Source organism: Pantherophis guttatus, chromosome 1 (assembly GCF_059756535.1).
Source record: "Pantherophis guttatus breed Tessera chromosome 1, ASM5975653v1, whole genome shotgun sequence".
In the NCBI taxonomy this organism is placed as follows: domain Eukaryota; kingdom Metazoa; phylum Chordata; class Lepidosauria; order Squamata; family Colubridae; genus Pantherophis; species Pantherophis guttatus.
In genome coordinates this window covers 199,488,660-199,504,011 of record NC_142063.1, presented here as the reverse complement: position 1 = coordinate 199,504,011, position 15,352 = coordinate 199,488,660, and the positions used below count along the sequence as shown (strand labels likewise).

Below are 15,352 nucleotides of genomic sequence, written 5' to 3'. Positions count from 1 at the left end.
AAAAAGTCAGCTGGCCATTGTTTTAAAAAGTGCAGCCATTTCTCTGATAGTCCTGAGAATAATCTAATGTTGGTTGTATAATCTTGATGACTGGCAGATCAAAGCAAAGAGAATATACTCAGTGGTGGGATTCAGCCGGTTCGGGCTGGTTCAGGTGAACTGGTAGTTAAATTGCTGGCTGGCCCTGCCCCTTCCAGGAGTCCCCATGCACCCTATTTTTGCTCCCAGGAGGCTGCAGGGAGGCCTACTAGGCCTAAAACGGGGCACAGGGAGGTGCGCCCCCCCCGCAGACCGCTTTCACTCCCAGGAGACTGCAGGGAGGCCTACTAAGCCCAAAACGGGGAGCAGGGGGGACGAGTCCCCCCCGTGGCCCTTTTTTGCTCCCAGGGGGGTGCAGGAAGCCGAGTGCTGCCTGTCACACCTCCTGGCCATGCCCACCATAGCCAGGCCACCCAGCCAGTTATTAGGACAGAGAACCGGTTGTTAAATTATATGAATCCCACCACTGAATATGCTCCTCAGTCTAGAACATTTAAAATTGAAATTTAAATGCCATAATTTTTCTTTTTTCCTTTTTTTTAGAGAAAGTAAAGAAATGCGTGCCAACCAAGCAAAAATTTCAATGGAAAACAGTAAAGCCATAAGCCAAGATAAATCTATCAAAAACAAAGCTGAAAGAGAAAGGTACATATTACATTGTTGATTATAGAATAAGTTTTCTTCAGGAAGATTCATGGGCTACTGTGTTTAATGTGAGTGGAATAACTTGCCTTCCCAGCAAATCATTATTACTTAATACAGTTGGAACCACGGGTGAAATCTAAATTTTTTTGCTACCGGTTCTGTGGTTGTGGCTTAATTAGTGGGCGGGGCTTGGTGGTAAGGTGACTGGGAGGGCGTGGCTTGTTGGTCAGGTGGGCGTGGCCAAGTCAATGTCACTTCTTTGCCCCTTTTTAACCTACAAAACACAACACAACACAACTGGCTCACCCACAATGTAAAAGCAGCTGTGCTAGACCCAAAATGGCCCCTGCAACAAGCAGGAACCTCACACAGCCACAAAAAGCCCAAAAAACCAACTTTCACACTTTACACACACAAAATTCCACATAGAGCTTTGTGAGATTTTGTGTGTTTGTGTAGTTAGAGTGAAACACTACAGAAACACACTAAATCTCAGAAAGCTGCACAAATATTATTTTATTTTAATTTATTATTATTTTTATATAAAAGCAGCTAAATTTAAAACTTCCTAAACTTTAAATGTCTAGGTCTAAAAAAAGAACAACTAAAAAAAAAACACAATTAACTATTTTTTTAAAGCTCCCAAAGGGGAAAAAAACTTACCCAATAGAACAGGGGTCTCCAACCTTGTCAACTTTAAGACTTACAGACTTCAACTCCCAGAATTCCTCAGCCAGCTTTGCTTTGCTGGCTGAGGAATTCTGGGAGTTGAAGTCCACAACTCCCTGCCTACTTGATTGCAGGCAGGAAGATTCAGTTGCTTGCTAATGCAATGGATTGCAGGGATTACAGCAAGGCATTGCGACCAGCAGCTAAGGTAAGCAAGCTGGGGGGGGAGGGGGAGGGATTTTTGCTACCAATTAGCAGGCAACTCAGCTGAGATCATCAGAGCTTGGCTCGTCAGAGCCATTTAAAAGAAAAAAAAGTGATCTGGTGATCGTGTGGCTCAGCTGGGCATGGGGGGCGGGGGCAGGGATTTTTGCTACCGGTTCTCCGAATTGCCCACCGCCATCACTACCTACTCGCCCGAGCCGGTCCAAACCGGGAGCATTTCACCCCTGGTTGGAACCCACCTCAAAAATGTAATATGAATTCCATTATATTCAAGTAACATTCCAATAAATATTTGGCTGAAGGAATTAGGGGCTATTTTGTCCTGGAGAGAGAGGAGCCTTCCTGTATTTCTAAAGTTTATGTACTTTTGCAAATACTGGAATTCTTCCAAGTGTTGTGGTCACTTCCTCTTGGGTGGGATTGATGATATTTTGACTATAAAAGGGCTAGAACTGAGAAAAACAAGATCTCAGTTAATATGTATGATAGCTGATTGTCAAGCCAGATATATGATAAGAATCTTAGACAATGAAATTAGCATTTCCTTGCTCCCCTCAAGTTTCTTTTTCCAGACCTTGTAATTGACCACTTTTCAAGATTCAATTACATGCATTCAGAAATATGTTACGAAGAGTTTAAAGTCCGTGCACCATTGTCCGACTCATTCCATTGCATGGTATGATTTGGACCATATTCTGTTCTAACCAAGGCTTCCTTGGTAATTCAATTCAAGTCCTTCATGGCACAAAACTTCCACTTCTATCCCCTGATCTATTATTTCAGAAAAGTTTATTATAATGGACAAGTTCATACAAAGCTCTTGCTAAATGCTAATAATAAAGAGTTATGGGCTAACTTTAGGCAGGCCATTGTTACAAGAGACTTGGATTTTTATTTGCCCCTTTTACATACTGATACATTGACCTGTGTGGAAATGAGTGTCCTGGTCTCTCCCTTTTATCTTCCACTTTTAAGGGGTCACTGGATTTCTCATTGCCCTTGATATAGTGCAGCTGGAAAAGGAAGAACAGTCATACAGTCGATTCCTAGTACTATATAAGGCAGAAAGTACAGGAGGAGGCATGCATTCACCCTATGAACAGATACATGGGTTCTTAAAAATAGGTTTTTAAATAAAGATAGGGTACCAGAGTGAAATCAGAGGCCCAAGAGAGATTTACCGATTTCCTTAAGCATAACTAGCTCCATTTCCCCATTTCCACATGTACTTTCTCACTTGAACCCTCTCAACTAGATCTACCTAAAGCCCTAGCTAAGGCATTGAGAGAAATGGGATCCAGAAACAGAAGCAACTCCTTTCTTTGCCTCACTCAATTTTATACAATGATTTGTTGCTAGGCAGATTCACAGATAGGTATTTTATGCTCTGAGTTTAGGTACTGGAGAAATGAGCCATCTCTACGATTATCAGAATCTTTCAGCATAACCTGCTGATTCCCTCCCCCCTTTCTTTAGAAACTCGGATTTTGCAAAGCATGCCTGTGTAATGAAGGTTTAGCCTCCTAAATTTTGCATAAGCACTATTACTCTAACACTTCACTGGAATACAAATTGTGATGCATTCCTTGGAGATGCAAAAGCCAAAGATCCATTAAAATTAAGGTTATCTGAGGGACCGTCTCTTGCTGGTCGCATCTACCCAACCCATCAGAGCGGGGAGGTAGGGAATGCTGAACACCTGGTTCTGCCAGCGGGTCTGGGGAACCTAGAGTGGGATGGAGCCCATTAAATGGCTTGTGTGATCTGCTGTCGCCGGGGCAGGGGTGGGAGGTGGGGGTGATTTTTTTTACATTGTAATGTATTAAGTTATTTGATTCTTTTTGTTAGTTTTTATTGTTTTAAATGTGGTTTTATATTCTGTAAGCCACCTTGAGTCGCCATGGGCGAATAAGCGGCAATATAAATTCAATCAATCAATCAAATACTGTGAGATATTAATGAACAAAAAGGCTTTAACAGAATCAAATCAACCAATCAATCTTTATTTCGGTCACAGACCAGCAAATAGAAGTATTAAAACAACAATAATAATAGTATAAAAATAAAAGACAGACTTAATAATATATTGCGATTGGTGGTGGATTAACCGTGGGCAATTAAAGTTAGCCTAATTTTACATACCGCATAGCAGAGTAGCAGAATCACCATTATTGTGCACTTAGAAATCCAACTTTAAAAAAAATTAATAACCAGTGTCCCTTCTTTTGGTCCATTTAAATGGCATTAAATAATATAGGGTAAATTCAGTGGTGCTCTAAATATCTATATCAATATTTTTCTGGATTTTTTGAGCTATTGGCACATATTCTTTATTCATAACATTTTTCCATATCTTTCATGTCAACTTCCTTTTATCAGCTTTAAACCCAGATTAGACATATAAGGTGACAACATTTGTCTGTGAGACCTGGGGCTATCAGGAATAAAGGTTGACTTCTATGCTTAGATTTAATTTGCCAGCACTGTCTGTATTTCAGCCTTGGATTCTACTTCATTTCATTGCTTGCTATTTATGTCTGTTGGGTGTTTTTTCCTCTCTTCTAACATGATTAATTTCAGATTTAACTAAAGAAACCAAATCTACAGTTTAATATTAATGATATAAATTATTGGTTTATTCCCTTTTGTAGCCTATATAGTTTGGTCTGTTATTTTTAGTCTTATTTGTTTCATTTCACTTATTTTATAGTTGTTCTATTTTCTGTACTATATTGCAATATCTGTTATTTATAGTTGTAATACCAATAAATATATAATTCTTATTATTAGATCTTACAGTTAGAAAGTGTATTAGTTATCTATTAATAGTACCTATATTTTTGTTATCAGTCATTTATTCTAAACCTTAACTTTTTATTTCTGGAATAAGTGTAATTTGATATATTTTATACTGGTCTGTGACTGAAGTCCAAGAGGAGGAGGAGGGCTCTTAGCATTTTTCTTAGTGACATTTTGATGTGTAATACAACTAGACACTACAGTAGTAAATATATCATTCATAGGCGTGTGAGGGAGCTGAATAGCAGTAACACAAAGAAGTTTCTGGAAGAAAGAAAACGGGTGAGTAGTTAATCATCTGAAATACCATATATATATATATTTAATTGTTGAACTGTTTTCCAAAACCTGATGAAACTGAGTAGATTGAAAGACAGAAGGCATAGTGGAAATAGGAACTGCTCATGAAATAAAAACCATAAAGCATTTTTAGAAATCATGACTTGGAAAAAGGAATATTTGAGGGCTTTGGTCCACACTAGGACAGAAAAGGTTATCTGTGACTATCTGAAGTCTGAAGGCAGATAATCTGTCCATCTTTTCTGCCCTGGTTCTGCTGGATATTCATTTGCATTTTATCAGTATCTGCCTTTCTCTAAGTTCTTTCCTAATTTACAAAATCCTTCCCTAAATATAATATATATGTGTTCTATATTTTATACTCTTCATTAGGTAATTGTGAAGATATTTCACATTGTGAAATTCAGAAATATACAGGTGTCAACTTGAATTTTGATTTATGGATATGTTCAAAAAGCACATTGGTTAAATTTGTATCAAGGCATGAACAGAACAGACTTCTTTGTTGCTGTTGATTTCCCTGAGAACACTGTAATTGAAAGTATCTGAATAGGAATGTCTCAGAAGGATGGCTGAAACAAATGATCTCTGTTGTAGATAATTGCATGTGGAATAGCAGAATTGGTTTGAATCCAGCCCCAGCAATCTCATCTATATGCATCCTGTTTTGGAGCATATTTTAAACATTTTCCTAATGAAACTCGAACTTCTTACAGATTAAAAGCTGAAGACACCAAATTCAGTACAAGAACTTCTTTGTTGCTCTTTTTCGTGTCACAAATATTTTAGAAGGTGGAAGAGGATAGTTTATATAGATAACACCCCTCCTTATCCAATAAGTAAATGATGAATCTAGTTACACTGTTTGTATTTGTCAATCAATTATTATACTTAATTTTTACCTAAAAATTTATTGGTACGAAAAGAAAACTATGGAAACTCAAAATCCTTCTCCCCATCAACCCAATGTTCAGACATCATTTTCTTATTATTCTTCCAGTTTAGCTTTTGGAATGTTAATTACACTGAAAAATAACCTAGCGGACTGCATAAACGCAACCTGTATGTTTGGTTTATGATTTAGGGTATTATGAGGACACAAATAAATGGGTTGATCAAATAATCATGTTCTACTTGCTATGTTTTCCATGGGACTGTGTTTTGTATGTTTGATGATGTGGGACATTTGTAGCTTATGGAGTGACATGACTGAGTCCTTTATTGCCCTTGTCAGAAAGCAACATAAGCCCAGTGGGGTAGGCAGTTCAGGTACATTGCACCCTGCCCTGATGTCACAGTCCTGGAGGAACATTGAAGTCTTTATAAGAATCGGATTTTTCCTTTGGGTCATTCTATCAGTACAAAGAATTAAGATGGTCTGTGGAATTGAATGGATGCTAATCAGTGGTGGGTTTCTACCAGTTCGCTCCAGTTTGGGTGAACCAGTAGCGGCAGTGACGGGAGGCTCTGCCCACCCACCCAGAGGTCATCACGGACGCTCTGCACATGCGCAGAAGCGCCACACGCGAGTGAAGCAAACTCTTGCCACACGGCAAGAGTTCTTTTGGAAAGCAATATTTTGGGGAGAACTATTTGAAAAACCCATGTAACCCAAAAGAATGTGGTTATTTCATTTTCCCCCTTTCTGGTTTGGCTTACAGTTGGCAATGAAGCAATCAAAGGAAATGGATCAGTTGAAGAAAGTCCAACTTGAGCATCTAGAAATTTTGGAGAAACAAAATGAGCAGGTAACCAACACCTGACTGTAAAAGGAAAGGGAATCTGGGAGATGTGGCTTGTTATCTGGTTATTGATTTAATTGAGGCAAGGAATTTATGACTTATTTGGTTCATATGAGTATCAGACCAAGACTGACATCATTTATGTGCATCATTTATAATCTATAGACCAGGGGTGTCAAACTCAGGTTGTCACGGCAGCATCACTTGATGTATCTTTTTTCTCCTTCGCTAAACCGGGTGTGGATCTGGCCAGTGCATGACACATCCGGCCCACAGGTCAAGAGTTTGCCAGCCCTGCTATAGACCATGTCAATATATGAACCAGCACTAAGAATAAAGATAAAGGTAAAGGTTCCCCCGTACCTGCGTGCTAGTCGTTTCTGGCTCTAGGGGTGGTGCTCATCTCAGTTTCTAAGCCAAAGAGCCAGCGCTGTCTGAAGATGTCTCTGTGGTCATGTGGCTGGCATGACTAAATGTTGAAGGTGCATGGAGTGCTGTTACCTTCCCACCAAAATGGTCCCTATTTTTCTACTTGCATTTTTTATGTGCTTTCGAACTGCTAGGTGGGCAGAAGTTGGGACAAGTAACGGGAGCTCACTCCGTTACTCGGTGCTAGGCATTTGAACCGCTGAACTGCCGACCTTCTGATCGACAAGCTCAGCATCTTAGCTGCTGAGCCACTGCATCCCTTTCCCCACCCCCACTCCAAGCAGGCATGTTTAAGTTTTGCTCCAAAGCATTATGTTAGCTGTAGCCTAAAAGAGCAGTTTTGAGCTTTGCCTATTAGGATATCATTTTGTGTCCCAATGGCATTTTGAGAGGTAATGAAAGAACCCCAGTAGCTGCTTGCCGAAATGGGGAAACTAAAAGAGACATGCTGTATTACTGGAAGCTAATCTTATGCAAAGCAGACATTTAGACAGAACTGAAGTCGTTTCACCACAATCTCTTTCAATATCCACTCTGACATATGCGATACTCCCTTAGTGGAAGCAAAGCCAATCTACAAGCATCTTCACTGCTGCTTCTACTATTGCTACTATGACAGACAAAGGAGAAGCAGCCTGCTGCTCTTCAGGTGTTTATGGATTTCAGAGTCCCACTTAATATGGATAATGGCAAGGGATGATCAGAATTTTAGTCTAGAACATCTGGAACATACAGATTGCCTACTTTTTTAAAAAAACAATTGTAAAAAAATTAAATGCAAGTTTTGTTATAGAAAAAATGGTGTTTTTAAGTTCAGTTATTGTAAAAACCATGCTAAGTGAACAAGGACAGATAAAGATCAGTTTTATCCTCTTTTGTTGAATTCAATATGGTGTAAATAAACCATTCTTTCTTAAGTTAGGACATAAAAACATTGTAGGTTTGTCTAAAATCAGAATCTTTAGAAATTACTCTAGGTTCTATGTAAGTTATTTATTGAGCAATAATTGTATCTTCTGTCATATTCTATTACATGTAGAGAGGGCAGAGTGAATGAGCATGTGCTCATTTGGTATAATGTTATGGGGCTGGACTAGCAGCAGGGAAACCTGAATTTTAGTCTTAGTTAAGGCACAAAAACATCTGTGTGACCGTAGGCCAGCAGTCCCCGACCTGTGGGCCACAGCCCACTACTGAGCCGTGGCCTATTTGCAACTGGGCTGCATGAACAGCGGGCCACTGCAAATGCACGCGCAGCTCAACTCACACAACCGGCAGGCCAGTGTACTTGCATGGCACATGCAACTCAACTGGCACGAGTCAAGCTGCACACACGTGTGTGCATGTTGATCCACCGCTCACGAGGCCCAGTTCCCATCTCTCCACCCCGCCAGGCAGGCCGCCAAACCACAAAGGATAGGGACTACTGCCTTAGGCCAATCACTCTCTTTCAGTTTTAGGAAGAAGGAAATGAAAAATAATTTCCAAAAATGTTATCTAGAAAACTTCATAACTGCGTAGATGTGTCCAGGTAGCTGTTAGAAATTAACTGTGACTCAAAGATGATACAGTGGTACCTTGGTACTCAACTATTTTGAAATGCATTGAATTTGATACTCAATGCATTTTGATATAAAAACTTTGTCCTGGTACTCGTCATTTGTTTGGTACTCAATGCACAAGATAGAACTCAGTGTCAGCTGCCTTGTGACTCACTACATTATTCCTTATAGGAAAAATTTGTTTGGTACTCATCGCTTTTGGTATTCATCGCTCCTCCTGGAACCAATTAACATTGAGTACTGAGGTACCACTGTATAGCTATGTAGATGGGTATGATGCATTAACTGCTTTTCATAACTTTATCATTTCTGCTATAATTCTGAAAATTATTTCCACATCATTTCCTTCATTACTGACATATTCAAAAACTATTTACTGGTTTGGTTAATTTTTTCTCCTCTCATTTAACTCAACTTTATCAAGCTCAAACAAAAATTAGTGAATTGCACTGGAAATCTGTACCTTGAATATAGGTATACCCATTAAAGATTTGATGCATTTCTCTTTCTTTCATTTTGAAAATAAAGTGAAAGTAGAGAAATCCAGAAACAGACTAGACTAGAACAGAATAACTTTTTTCTTGCATTTATATGTTGTTGTCATCTCACTTTTCATTCATTTTATTTGCTTCATTGTGTTGCTGAACTTTTATGTTATTATTTTTGTACAAACAGCTTTTGAAATCCTGCCATGCTGTCTCTCAAATTCAAGGTAGGATTTATGTACCCTGAGCAAGCTACTACTACTTTATCGATATCATTTGATGACTGATCTATATTGGCTTGATTTAGAATCAATTTGGTACTTGAGAAGGTCCCAAGAATTCTGTTGGCGTGCATCATATTTCCCCTTGTATACACTACTAGAGGCCTCCAAAAGCTGGAATTATATTTGTAGGCTTTAAATTTGACAGATGGCTAGTTTCTTATAAAATACATCTCTTAGTTTTGCATGTGTAGAGTCTTATTCATGTCTAGGGTTTATACAAAACAATTTGCCCACAATTATGAATCATCTAAACATAGGCATCATACGTGAGTGACAGTTTCTTATACTGAATAACTAAGTGTGTGCATTGTAATTGGTCAAATTCTGCACGAAATTGGACTATATCAGTTCATTCAAAGAAGGCAATTCTCACTTTTTGTTGAAAATCAAATCAAATATATTGCCGGGAGGGGGGAGGGGGGAGGGGGGGAAACCGCCTAAGTGCAGGAGCAAGTTTTTCAGGGACTCTTCAGTCATCACATTTTGGGAAAAATGCATCAACGTTTTTGCTTGCAAATGTCATCCAGTTTCATCAACAATTTCAGTTTTCCATATTTCACATCTGACATGAATCCAGGCCAAAATAGGCAACTTCTGATTTAGACTGATTTAGATATTTTTTATTGTTTCTGAAGCATGTGATCAAATTATAAATGATTTATATAAGTAGCAATTGTCCCCTTTTTTTGGAACCATTGTTTAAAACACTGTGCAACCTGTCTTACAATAGGGCTCCAAGAAGTACAGGAGGAGCTCCTGTTTTTCAAATCAGATCAGTCTGGTTTAGACAGTAGGGATGAACAGATAAACCAAACAAAGTGAAAATCATTGTAATATAGAAACTTAATTCTCAGGCGCTGTCAATTGTTCATGAAAAAAATGCTACCAGATACATCATGTGGCTGAAATAGTTTCGAAGCAGGCAGGTAACATCACCATTATTAATTTTATTAATGTTATTATTAACATTATTAATACAATAAACAGGAAAACTTGTGAAAATAAGACAAAATAACCTAGCACTGTCTGGTTCATGCTTTTCCAGAAATCAAGTTAGCGGACTAAACTGTTAACAAATTCTTTCCAACTAAAAAATAGCTCTTTGGGATAATTGAAAAAATAGATCGTACCACAGTCAATTCCAAAGTGTGTTGGTAGGTATAAGAGTCCCACATTATTATTTTTTTTAATTTGATTTATATGCCGCCCTTCTCCGGAGACTCAGGGCGGCTTACAATGCGTTAAGCAATAGTTTGTTCTCAAAAATAATATTCCTGACGGAGAAGAGTTACCAGGAGTCTGGCTCATTTGGATCCATACCAAGCATATTTTGTATCTACTAATTATTTTCTGAAAGGAGATCAAAACTGTGTGGTATGCTGGCAAAAGGGAAAAGGATATGGGAAAAATAGTGAAGTAACATTCCTGAACACAAAAAAAAAGGAACATAAAACTTGCTATTGGACTTGGACGTAGACAGAGAGGTTCAAAATAAATGCAGGTAGTCTTCGAGTTATGACCACATTTGAGCCTGAAATTTCAGTTGTAAAATGGGGCAAAACTCATTTATCAAATGTTTCACTTAAAGTTTTGCCCCATTTTACAACTTTTCTTGCCACAGTTATTAAGTGAATCACTGCAGTTAATATGTTAGTAGCCTGGTTATTAAGTGAATCTGGTTTCCCCATTGACTTTGCTTGTCAGAAGGTTCCAAAAGGGATCACATGATCCTGGAACACAGCAAAGGTCATGACTATGAACCAGTTGCCCAACATCTGAATTTTGATCACATGGCTACAAAGATCATAACAATGAAAAACGGTCATAAGTCACATTTTTTTCAGTGCCATTCTAACTTTGAATGGTCACTAACTGAACTGTTGTAAATTGAGGACTACCTGTATTCAGATAGGCGAACTAGGAGAAATGCATGGCTTATTCTGCCAAGGGTGGGACACTTTCACTGCTTGCTTACCTGTGCCACTTTGACAAAGGCAGTGGGTATGTGACCAGTTGGGTCCACAAGTTAATGTGACTTCTCATGATGATGTCATGAAACTGTGGACCATCAGAGCCTGTAAATGCAATGTCAAAGAGCCTGTAAATGCAATGTCAAAGCATAATTGGGCTGCCCACTGTAAAGAAATAATGATTGGATCCTGCCTAATGTGTTAGTTTTAATTTGGACCGCAATTAAATAATACTTTTGGATGCTAAACTATTGAGTGCCCTTTATTCTATATAATATGGTGAAAATCATGCCCACGTGTAACTCCATCTTCAAGCAGTTCCTGAAGGCCTGATTTACTTGGTTATTGAATAGCTTTTAGCTGTAGGATCCCTGAATTCATTTGGAAAAATTCAGTTGTTGAATTATACCATATTGGTCAGTATTTCAAAGGAGGCTGTACTTTTTTGTCAGTACATTATGTTCCAGATTTGGGCTTTTTCAATTGTATTTTGACTTGAAATGAGATTCATTTGCCATAAAAATATAAGGGAATGTTTTCCAAAAAGAATCATATTAATAGCATCTGCCCTAAATACTTCGATTTGTAGTTGATCAGGAAAGAATTATATTTACCTAGTATAAATAAATACTTTAGACTTGATTTATTCAATATCTCTTTGCCTATTCTGAAGCTGCAGGAAGCACCACAGAATATTGTATGGCTCCCTTATGTTTCTCCTTTGATTTGTGGGATGATTCTGAACGTTGGTCCTTTTTGTCACAACCCTCCCTCCGTAACACAGAATTACAGCTCCAAAGAACCTATAGTAGACACAGATGTATTGTCTCATTCCTCTCCACATTCAATCATGCTAACAGCCTAATTCTCCTGCTTTGCAGGCCAAGGAGATGCAGCAGATGGTGAAGCTAGAGGCAGAGATGGACCGCAGGCCTGCAACAGTGGTATAAAGCTCCAGTGCACAAACTGAAATCTGAGGCCATCTGATTTTTTTTTCCTTTGGGGTCTTTGCAATGATAATTCACTGAAGATTGGAAGATGGGATCTCTTCTGCTTAGTGTCAGGTAGCAAATCTTGGCCGAAGAGCTTGGATTTTGGGGGAGGGGGGAGGATACTGTACTTTATTTTTCCAAATGACACTCTCCTTCTCAGAAGAAAGCAAGTGATTTTAAAATCCAAGAGCACTGCCCTTAACACGATGGTTGTCTTTATCTGAATTATAAACACACCACTTGTTTCTGTTCTTGAAATGTTTAGTCTTGTTTGACTTGCCTTCGTATTTTATATTACTTTTTGCCTGGGCTTCCTTGACTTTGGAAAGACCAACAACTCTACTGTAATTTCCCAGAATTAATCTGCCTCCCGAAACAAGAACCTCTGAAGAATATTTCATAAGAGTTCTCCTTCCCTCCAAAAGAACCTTACCTTGTAATACATTTGATAGCGTCAGTGGCTATCTTTCTATGAAATTTTGATTTTGCCATGAGGACTGCTTGGACTAAAGTGTTACCAAATGAAGTGTTGCCATGGAGAGTCCACCTTTTCCAGATGTTTGTTTCCCATTCTGTTTCTCCTCTGTCCTCTAGTTCTTCATGTTTTCCTTCCAATGATGAGTCAGCATTCTATGGACATTTGTTATGCCCAGTCCTAATAGGGCTGTTTTAGAGGATATCCTATCCCTTTGTCTGTATCTCTGGGTTTTTTCCCTCCAAAAATATTTTATACTCTATAAACCTTGACAATGTATAATGCCATTTTGGCTGCATAGAAACAGGCTCCGTAGAGGTATAACTTATATCAGCATATGATATTGGGAAAGTCCCGTCTATAACTTTGTAGAATAGATAAACATTCATTATTAAAGCTGTGCGGGTTATTTCTGTGTTCAGAATTTCATCATCAGCAAGTGCCATGCTGGGCTGGATACGTCTGAATTAGAAGTGGTATTTTTTGTAAAATCCTGTTGAAAGGATTGCAAGGTAGCAAAAGACTGTTCCTGTGCCATATTGATCTATGATGCTGTAGTTAAAAAAAATAAATGAAGGAATTGTATTTTAAGCACTCTAACCAGAGTTTACAGACTACCTAAAGGTTGCATTTCAATTAACTTGTCACCAGTCCCAAATACTACTGTTTTTGTGTTCTAAGATTTAAATAGATTTTGGGAGGAGGGTGTTCTAACTGTGATAATGTAAAGTATTTATACCGATTCAGTCACAATCTTGTGGAAAATTCACATTCCTGTAGCAACATTGACAGTAGTAAACAAAACCTGCATGTGGTAACAAACACCAGTTCTGACCAATGAATATTGTATGGCCACACAGTCATTCTCTTACTGGTAAATAAATACAGAATCAATGTACAAAACAGAATATTTCACTCACAAAATATCAGTATAAATAATATATATATTTGTGTATATGAATTATGTGGGCATTCTTACAAGTCGAGTTGAAAAAAATTGTGTTAATTTAATTTTACACACTATATTTATGCAGATTTTCAGACTTTCATATGAGGAAATGATCCTTTTTATGTCTGTTAGATATCCAAATAATTTGCTACAGTATTAATGTGCACGTTCTCAAAGCCCACTGTAGTTACAATGCAGAACAGTGCACGTCAATCTTCTGCTTGGAAGTCTCCATGTTACCAACATAAGCAAGACTACGGGAAACGGGTAGTTTAGAACAAAATCAGATAACTGATTTCAGTAATACTCAGTACTGATCATGTTGTTGTATATGCGTGTACAAACTGATTCAAAATATTCCTAAAAATGGCATATGGAGATAATGATGTAATTGTTCTGAGATACAACTTTCAGATTCTCTAATAAAAACCCCTGAAACAAAGTTAGTATCTATTCTTGTGGATCAAATTATCATGGGGTGGGTGGGTGTGTATGTGTGAAAACATCTTCCTCACACAAATTTTTAAGTTTTTCAGTCTAACCTGCTTTGATATCCTTATGACTTTAAACTATAAACTATATTCTTTATCACACTGCAGATGTCTCACTAAAAAAAATAACTAGCTGGTTTTATCTAATTGTACTTTTTATGGAAAACCTCTTAATCCTGCTGAATCCTATTTGAAAAATACAATAAAAAACATTTTATATTCAATTACACTAGAAACATTCTTTTCTTGATGCTAACTGTGTCAACAAGTACTTACTATATGGCACATATATGGATCATTTTCCCTCTTTAATTCCTTCTGCCTTTTCCCAATCTTCATTTCTGTGGTGTTACACAGCAGCTGTCCTTGTGACAATTAACTCTGCCCTGGTCAAGCTTTAATAATTCTGAAACAAGTGACACTCTCTGACTCCCATTGTGAGGTCACTATCAACCTGTTTTATATTGTATTTTTTATGTGAGTCACAAAGTCATTTTTTATTGTGGCAGCGTAAAAATACGCTTAATAAATATTCCCTCTGTATGATTGCCACATTACATTAAGGGATTGAAGATCTCACATTCTATAATAATGGTGTAATTATTAGATTTTTTCTCGACCAGATTCCTCAATTACCTCTTGTAGAAATAGAACTCAGCACATTATGGTTTCATAGTGTTCATATGTAAGTATTCATTTTACAATGCAGGAATTTTCTGTTTAAATCAGCGGTCCCCAACCTTTGTGGCTGGGGGGCTTGGCTGGGGGGGAAGAGGAACAGGCCGCGTATGCACACACAGCTTGACTGAGTTGAGCTATGCATGCATGTGTGCGTCTGTCCACCGCTTCTGCGAGTTGAGCTGTGTGTGTGCATGCCAACCCATGGCCTGGTTGCTATTTGGCCAAGGCCCGATAGTGGGCTGTGGCCCAGGGTTGGGGACCCCTGGTTTTGATGAAACCCAGTTAAGACTGTTGTCATAGTGCACAGCTCTTCCACTGAGAATTTCTTAAGAATTGGATCTGTGAGGCTATTCTTTTTTCTGTCTTCCAAAGTTCCTGGGGAGCTGGGAGGGTCTGCCAAGAATAAGCTGTGGCATTAACTGCTGAGGGACTGAGGAATATTAGACAGTCACACCATCTGCAATCTTCTTCTTGTTCTCTGATTCCCAAGATCTCAGCTCATCTCAGCCAGCAACATTTCTGCTCCTTAAATTCATTAGGGTGGGGTCATTTTGTGCAGAATTCAAAAGGAAATGAAATGTTTGAAAAATTAGCTTCTGCCTTCCCTATAAATTA

The 15,352-nt window shown here is 38.3% G+C and overlaps 1 protein-coding gene across 18 annotated transcripts in view; it reads left to right on the top strand.

The window, feature by feature from the left end:
• The window catches only part of PLCB4 (phospholipase C beta 4), a 180,682-nt gene extending 166,675 nt beyond the window's left edge, over positions 1-14,007 (top strand). For 12 of the 18 annotated variants that reach the window (XM_087882318.1, XM_034432356.2, XM_060689325.2 and 9 more), the window contains 5 exons: positions 583-684; positions 4,602-4,659; positions 6,339-6,425; positions 9,086-9,122; positions 12,031-14,007. In XM_087882318.1, coding sequence (XP_087738444.1) covers positions 583-684; positions 4,602-4,659; positions 6,339-6,425; positions 9,086-9,122; positions 12,031-12,119 — 373 coding nt within the window. In that variant the 3' untranslated portion in view covers positions 12,120-14,007. Of the gene's footprint in view, positions 1-582; positions 685-4,601; positions 4,660-6,338; positions 6,426-9,085; positions 9,123-10,033; positions 10,106-12,030 lie in introns of all 18 variants that reach the window. The other 6 variants (XM_087882322.1, XM_087882321.1, XM_087882314.1 and 3 more) reach the window with 2 other exon arrangements.
• Positions 14,008-15,352: the final 1,345 nt, after the last annotated feature.